Below are 8198 nucleotides of genomic sequence, written 5' to 3' on the forward strand. Positions count from 1 at the left end.
ATACATCTTTGAAAAATAAATAAAGAAGAGGGTTGCTGTTCCTAGATCCTGTGCTTCTGACATGATTTTGTTTTAAAAGGACAATGATCATCTTAAAACATTCAGTGCGGATAAATGGGTATATGGGACCCTGGGCTTTCACTGATGAGAGGTGGAGCCTGACCAAGGGCGGGGCTAGGTCTGGGGTATGCGGGACCTGAAGCCCTCCCCGGCTGTGTCACTCACAGGGGTCTCACTGCTGCTGTAGGCGATCACCTCCAGCACGGAGTTCCTCTCGCAGGTGTCGATGCAGGACAGGTCGTAGAGCGAGGAGTGCACAGGCCCGTAGGCCCACTCGGTGAACTTCCGGGACAGGTGCCGGCACTCGGGCTCCAGGATCTCCCGCTGCAGAATGTAGGCCAGCACCTGCCTCGGGGCACAGCAGCCGGTCAGAGGCCAGCCAGGGGCCCGGCCACAGGGCTGCTCAGAGAGAGACCCTGGACAAGCCCCAGGAGAGCCCATGCCTGAGATCTACCTGCCACCAGGCCCCCACCGCCTCTCACAGTGCCTTCACTGTGGCCCATTCTGGAAAAACCTCAAGTTAGAAAGAAATAAAAAAAAGACACAAGGAATGACACTAAACTCATAAAGCCAGGTTCCTATGTCCAAAGGCCAGGGGCACCTACAAACAGGGACAGCTCCCAGAATCCCCTGGGACTGAGAAACCCCACCCACCTACCCAATGCCCAGCAACCCTCCACCCCTCCACTGGCCTTCTGCAGCCTGGCATCAGCCACAGGCTCCTGGTTTGGCTTAGGGGTGCCAAACTATCACCCCAGGACTCGTCAGGGAGAAACACCAAGCTCTCTCTTTCATCCCAGACTCAACCCAGTACCCACCCCACCCCTCCGTGTTAGTGACATCAGAGGTGGAAATCAGAAGTGGCCACCTCCTGCAGGCTGGGTGCTGCTGGGTTTCTCTGAGTCGTGTAACAGCCCCACAGGCTGCGGGGGCCAGAGCCAGAGCACCGCATGCACAGTGGTGGCAAGGCCAGGCACCCACAGGGAGCAGGCCGCCCTCTCCCCTGACACCCACACAGAGTGGTCCCGCCAGCTCCCCTACCCCAATCTTCCCACTGCCGGCAGCCAGGGCCAGCGGCGTCAGCCCTTTCTTATTGATGAGCTCCTCCAGCTTCAGCGTGGGGTGGAGTTTGGCCCCCAGGATCAGGATCTCGTTGTACATGCTCGTCACGAACTTGGTGTTGTCGGGGGTGTTGTCGGCCACCTCCACCAGGGCGTGCAGCACCGTGTTGCCCACCGAGTCCCTGGCGCTGATGTCCGCCGGCTGCCAGGAGTTCTGCAGCAGGAACTTCACGATGGCCAGCTGGTTGGTGCACGCAGCCAGGGACAGGGGCAGCTCACCTGCAGCCAACACAGGGCCCGCGGCGGCCTCAGGAACAGGACGGGCTGGTCTCTATACCACCAGGCTGCCGGCTCCCACCGCCTCTGCCCCAGCCTCCCCTTGACAAAGGTCGAAAAGCCAAGTGTCTGCCCATTGGTCTTCCCTACCAAAGTAGAAGCCAGGCCGCCCCTTGGTTTTCTTAAAGAAGTCCCCGTTGGCCGCAGCCTGGACATCCGCTCCGTTCTCCACCAGGAGGGTCACCAGCGCCATGTTCCGCCTCTCGATGGCAATGTGCAGAGCTGTCTGGCCTGCGGAGGATTCATATTGTGGGCTTTGTGACCACAGTGCCCAGACAGGGGCCTGGGCAGGCAGGAGCGGCTGGACAGAAAATGCCCAGATGACCCCACTGCAGGGGACTTGACCAAGGTCCTCATATAGAGCCCAAGAGAGGTCCTGAGGCAGGAGTAGAGAGACCGCTGCGAATGGGAGACACCAGATTGGAAGCCACCCGGGGTAAGGAACAGTAGAAGAGAGAGAGAGACCAGAGGCACGGGGACCACTAACTCCGCAGGGGCCTCTCGGGACCGAGGAAGGAGACTGCAGATGCAAAAGGCAGGCACCCTCAGAACCAACACCGCAGCTGGGACGGAGAGGGAGGGGCTGGGAGGAGTGAGGAGGCCCAGGCCTCTGTGTCCTCGGGGTCCAGGCGTGCTTGCTGGAGAGAGCCCCTCACCCTTGTAGTAACTGTCGGTATAGCTGGCGTTGACGAACTCCTTCAGGCTGTCCGTCTGCCGCGCGATCTCCAGGAGCAGCGGGATGGTGTCGTTTTGCCCGCTGTGCAGGTTGAGCATGGCTTTGAGCAGACAGGTCTTCCCTGTCTCAGGGTCTGAAAGACAGAGAGGGGTGAGAGCTGGCCGGGCAGGCGGGCAGGGCATCCCCTCCCCGCCCCCCCCCCCCCCCCCGCAGCGCCGCCAGGGCTCTGGGCGGCCACCTTTGAACTCGCTGTCCGTCAGGCGCTTCTTGCTCCTCTGCAGGAAGCACAGCAGGCTCTCCAGCTCCTGGCAGTTGTTCTGGGCCACGGCCTCGAAGATCCGCCGGCGATCGTAGAGTTTCAGGGGCTTCTCGGCGCCGGCGGCTGCCACGGAGTCCTGCGACAGCTGCCTGGGGACCCCGTCACACCCTCGTCACACACCCTGAGGCCGTCAGAGCTTGTCAAGGGGTTGTGTGTAAACCCCACGGCACACCCAAAGGGGAAAGCATCCGACACAAAAGCCAGCCCTCGGCCTGGGTGACCACCTAGGAAACCAGTGTCACGGGGGACGGTGGGGTGCACGTGTCCCCGCTCTGTCCCACCCTACCTGGAGTTTTCACCTGCTGGGAGCTGGGACCCAGGAGGCTGTAGCCTGGACGTGGCAGGAAGCAGGGGCTTGGCTGACCCCTGCTAAGTGAAAATGCCTCCCACACTGGCCTGGCAGCCAGCCAGCCATCGTGCCCTCCCTGGCCTTGAACTTGCAGATGTGAAGTCCATGTGTCAGGGGCTGGTGAGCATTCCAGACCTGGCCACCTGGTGGTCAACTGGCAGCTAGGATCAGCATATACACCCACACTGGCCACCCACAGGGCCTCAGGGGTGCAGATCCCAGATCAGACCACCTCTGAAGGCTCCCCAGCTCCCCGGTTCCATGGCCTTTAGCCCAGAAGCCAGACTACCCTAGGGTCTCTCCTCGGCTGGGACTGCCACCAGCAGAGCCAGTGGGCTCCTGGCAGGGAGAGGGGCTCCAGATGCAGACTTACCTGGCACAGGTGGGGCCATCCCCAGACCTCTGGACAATGATCACAGAGCTGACCGTAATGGCCGGGCAGGGGGCCAGTTCGCCTTCCTCATAAGAGCAATCCATGGGGGACGTCTCCTCTGAGTCGCCTTTCCCAAAGAGCCGGCTGCGGCTCTTGGCCGTGGAGAAGATGTGGGGCTTGGCTGGAGGTGGCTTGGCGTTGGAATCTCCATCCAGGAGGTCTGGGCAGGTGTCTTCTGGAAGCGGGTCCTCAGATTCCCCCGAGTCCAAGCTCACCCATCTCTTCATCCTTGCTGCGTCCCCAGGGGTCCAGAATGCAGCCTGTGGACAGCACCAAGGCAGGGGTTTGTTCCCAGCTCCAGGAACTTCCTGACCTGCGCCTGTGTCCTTGCCAGGGCCCCTGGGAAGCAGGACATCCCGAGGGTCTAACCAGCTGCCACCCAAGCCCCCGAGACCTGAAGCTTTCAGGACCGTCCCTCTCACCCCAGGGACCCCAGAGGTGAGCAGAGCCACAGTGCATGGGCGGCCCTGCAGACACTGACATCAGCCTGCAGGGGTCCAGGCAGATGAGACCCTAGCCCATAGACAGCAGAGACGGGAGGTCTTGGGCTAGATGGACTCCTCGTCTTCTCTGGGCTCAGTCACCCCAACAGCGGAGTGAGGATTGGCGCCACTGCCTCCCTTCTGGGATCAGAAGAAGGGAAATAATAGGAATGGCCGTTGCGGGCTGTGTCCAGGGAAGAGCGCGGTGATGAGGATGACTCAGCCCCAAAGAGCCGAGTGCGCTGTGTCCCCAGGACAGGGCGGCACCCACTCTGCACCGTGCAGTCCTCCCGCGCCAGGTGTCCGTCCACCTGCCACCAGCCTCAGGTACAGCTGCCTCTGCTCTTCATCCTGACAGTGGGACGGGATGTGTGTGTGTGCGTGTGTGTGTGTGTGTGTGTGTGTTGTCATTTTCGGGAAGTTAGCAGATTTCAAGCACCCTGGATTTGCACTTTTGGGCATTAAGTGACATGGGGCTATTGGGCCTGAACACCTAGAGCTGAGTGGGCTGCTGCCCCACCCCACCCCCAGTCTCACTCCAAACTCTCTGGCACCCGGGGCTTCCCACACATCCATCCAGGGGCCTTTGCTCCCATGGTGCCTCTGCCTGGGCGCTTTATCCTTCTTCTCTCCCTGCCTGATCCCTACCATGTCCCAGATGCCCTCTCCTTTCAGGATCCAGTCCTGATGCCACCCCCTCCTCAAAGCCCTCCAATCCCTGCGCTGGTCATGCCCCCTCCCTGCTCATTGTCCATCCACCTCTTGGAGCCCTCTCAACACAGTCTACTGTGTGGTCTAGCAATTTCTGTCATATTTTTAAATTTCTCATTCATTTTTATTTGAAAAGCAGAGAGACAGATGGATCTCCCTTTTGCTGGTTCACTCCCCAGATGCTCACAAGAGTAGGATCCTGAACTCCATCAGGGTCTCCTACATGAATGACAGGGACCCAAGTATCCAGGTGCAGGTGTTAACAGGAAGCTGGGATCAGAAGAGAAGTTGGGATTTGAACCCGGGCACGCTGATGTGGGACACGGGCATCCCAAGAGGCGTCTTAACTGCTGCACCCAATGCCCACCCGGATCTAACAATTTCTAAGAGTTGCTGCTTTATCTGCCACGTGCCCTGTGGCCTCTTCCTGGGCAGGGAGAGCTGTGCAGGTCACGGCGTGAGAAATGAGAGTCGTTGCACACAGACCCCTCTCGTACTTGTGTCTGTGGGAAACTGGGGGGTTAAGTTTCCGGCAGGAGCCGGCTCTGGAAAACAGCCACAGAAGGCGTGGGCAGCTTCTCCAGTCCCGCATTTTCAAGTGAAAGTTTAGGCCGTGAAAGCCCAGGGCACATGGTGGGGTCACAGCAGGGAACCAGCCTCGGCCTGGTGCCCAGACCTGCAAGGAAACAAACTCCACCCCTCCGGTGGCAGCACTGACAGCCGACTGCCAGGCCTCCTGTTGACCCGTTCTCGCTCTCACAGAGGCGAGGGTCTTTCTCTGATTCACCTGCCAGGTGGGCACCCTATAGCAGGAAGCGTCCCCTCGCCCGGGGAGCCCCACTTGCAACCACTCACCCACTTCTTTAACCCATCGTTAACATGGTTGGTCAGCTGAGTCCTCCTGGGAGCCCAGCCCCGTGCGGGGGGCAGTCAGCTCCCATCTGCAGCAGAAATCAGGCGCTGGCCAACGTGGGGCCCCAGGAGGGGTCAGAGAGCTGAGGAGGTTTCAAGGGGGAAGGGGAGTGACAGATGAGCTGGTCTAGGGCTAGGGGACGAGGGAGGTAGGCAGGATTCCCAGAGCGGCTGCTGAGTGGTCAGGCCGGTGAGACTGGAGGGGAAAGGGCCTTGATGGCCCAGGAACAGAGATATGGAGGTGATTACACAGACAGGAAGAAGCCATGAGCAGCTTCAGAGACATGGGGACAGGGGCCAGTCTGTGCTTTTGGAAGATGACTTCCTGCTGAGGACTGGTCAGTGTAGGGAACCCGCTGTCACTCAGAAGGCACGGAAGCTCCGGAAGGCAGAAGTAACAGATGTGTGTGAGCAAATGCACGGTGCAGAATGACACTGTTCCACACACTCACGCACGTTCACTCGACCCTCACGGCATCTCCCAGAGGAAAACATTGCACAGGCCCAGAGAGGTTGTGCTACTTGCCTGAGGTCACACAGTTAGCAAGAGGAGGAACCTGGATTTGATCCCAGACAGCCTGGAGCCAGAGCAACTCCACCATTTCTCTGGGAGGCTCAGGGCTCCGTCTTAGCCATTAAACTGAGCCCCAGACCCCACACCAGGGTCTGGCTGCCAATGAGACCAAGCACCCCCAACCCTAGGGCTGAGGCACAAGCCCCACACTTGAAGTATCCTCCTGCTCCAACAAACCTTGCAGGAGGTGCACACCCAAGAAGCAAAATAGAAATGAGATGCAGGCCCCACCTGGCTCTCCCAGGAACATCTGTGGGCCCCCCTCTCATGATTCTGCATGCAAAACCAAGGATTAACCAATCCCTGATGAGCAACGCTGAGCCCAACAGGACAGTGCCCATTAGCAGGAGCCCCTGGGACCTTCCAGTGGGGTTCTTTGCTTAGGGGCTTTGCCTCCTCCTCTGACCGGTCCCAACACAACCAAATCCAGTAGACAAGAAGCAGCCCACACACAGTGGGCTGTCCGTACACCAACGGGCCCTGGCTCCACACTGCATGCTGGAAACCAAGCTACTCTTGGGGCAGGGGTGGTCCAGGGACTGAGAGGCCATTTGCTCTGGGCTAGGAGGAGGAACAGGGACAAGATGACTGTCATGGCCTGGCCACGAGCCTCACAGCAATGCACCTGTCACCGCAGAACATTGGATAGTGATGGGGAGACTTCCAGCCATGATTTAGGCCGACACTGATGGAGGTGGCGGTTCTAGTTTACCCCAGGCTCAAGGGTATGGGGTAAACAGCCATTCCCACTGCAACCTTCCCTAACTGCAGAGTCAGAGAGGACACCACCCACCCTCTGGAAGAAGGCTCCCTGTGCTCTCCCCAATCCAGGTAAGACCTCCTGGGCAGCATGCTTCTCCCACTCCCACTCTGCCCCAATCACCACCCCCTGCAGGCTTGGGGTGCCTCCCTGCCCCTCGTGACTGTGAGAGGCCACTGCCAGCCCTGCTCACCCTCATCCCTCCTCCAGGCTGAACATCTCCACGGGACAGACAGGGTGGACACAGTGCCAGAGGGAGGGGAGCCAGGACCAGAACGCAGAGCTCTGCCACCCAGCCCCGCACCATGCCACCCCGCAGAGCAGGCGATGCACTGGAAAGCACCAGCCTGGGCAGCAGCTGCAGCCCCTGCACCCGGGAGGGCTCCCGTGCAGCAGCCAGGCTAATCGGCTCTGGCAGCAGGAACCGCCGTGCTCACTCACCGGGCCTCACCACTCGCCAGGCTTCGTGCATCCCGCAGCCGCTGTCATGATCCCCAGTTTACAGGTGCAGTCACTGAGGCTAGCTCGCCCGCCCGCAGTCACACGGCTGGAAGGTGGTGGGAGCCAGCTACCAAGCCATCCTAGCGGTGACCGTCTGCTTTGGCCACCGAGAATCAAAAGGGACTCACCAGCGAGGCACAGGCACGCCCCAGACTGGTGGGTGCTGGTGAGCGTGGAGGCGGGTACTACTTAAAGGGAGGGTTGGGCCGGCGCGGGAGAAGCGTGGCCTCCCTGCCTCCTCGAGGGTCCCGGGCCCCTCCCCGGACCATGGCCGTGGCGCTGGCAGGGGTGGGCTGTGGGAGCCGCTGGCCCTGAGCAAACATTTCCAGCAATGGCAGCAGCTGCCGTTGCGGCGGCCGTGATTCCCAGAGGATCTCAAAGCTTTTCCCATCGTTTTTGCCCTTTTTCAGAAACCACTTAGCCGCTGCCCCTCCTCCAGCCATGCCAGGGTCGTGCTGCACTCAGCCACAAACGGCCCAGGATCAACCTCAGCTCCCAGGGAGGGAGGGCACCGCTCGGCCTCCGAAACCCACCACTCCCACGGCTGCACAAATGCACCTCCCCAGCCAGAGGTGTCAACCCCAGGGTGCTGGAGCCACTCTGTACCCCAGGGGGAAAGGGAACAGGAAGGCCGTGGCACCCACGGCACTGGCCTGACCTGGTGTTTAGGGACCTGTGCAACCTGGAACCAGCCCCTCCCCAGCCCCCTTTGGAAACTCTAGTTCCTTTGATGTCAAACCTGGGACAGTGACCCGCCAGAGTGTGGGGGTGGAGGTGTCCCTCTGGGTCTACCTTTTTCAACTGGGATTCCTCAGTGAACCCAGAACCCAGGAAATTATGAGTGTCCATTTTCTCACTTTGCCTGGTTCTATCCTAACTGTGCAGGAGAGAAGGGCAGACAGAGGACAAAGGGAACGAGAGGGCTTGCTGCTCTCCCGGAACCCGGCTGCGAGAAGCTCGAAGTCTTTCCGGGGGTGCACCTGGGCTGCAGGCCCCCGTGCCCTGCAGCAACCAGCCTGGCGGC

The 8198-nt window shown here is 60.3% G+C and overlaps 1 protein-coding gene across 1 annotated transcript in view; it reads right to left on the bottom strand.

Moving 5' to 3' along the window:
• TRPV1 (transient receptor potential cation channel subfamily V member 1) overlaps positions 1 to 7282 on the bottom strand; it is a gene marked incomplete at its 5' end in the record, with an annotated part of 25607 nt that extends 18325 nt beyond the window's left edge. Inside the window, 7 exon segments of the mRNA NM_001082166.1 lie at positions 226 to 405; positions 1102 to 1400; positions 1548 to 1688; positions 2114 to 2266; positions 2372 to 2541; positions 3175 to 3494; positions 7115 to 7282. Coding sequence (NP_001075635.1) covers positions 226 to 405; positions 1102 to 1400; positions 1548 to 1688; positions 2114 to 2266; positions 2372 to 2541; positions 3175 to 3461 — 1230 coding nt within the window.
• Positions 7283 to 8198: the final 916 nt, after the last annotated feature.

Source organism: Oryctolagus cuniculus, chromosome 17, assembly GCF_051225735.1.
Source record: "Oryctolagus cuniculus isolate XC-2025 breed Fujian yellow rabbit chromosome 17, ASM5122573v1, whole genome shotgun sequence".
In the NCBI taxonomy this organism is placed as follows: Eukaryota; Metazoa; Chordata; class Mammalia; order Lagomorpha; family Leporidae; genus Oryctolagus; species Oryctolagus cuniculus.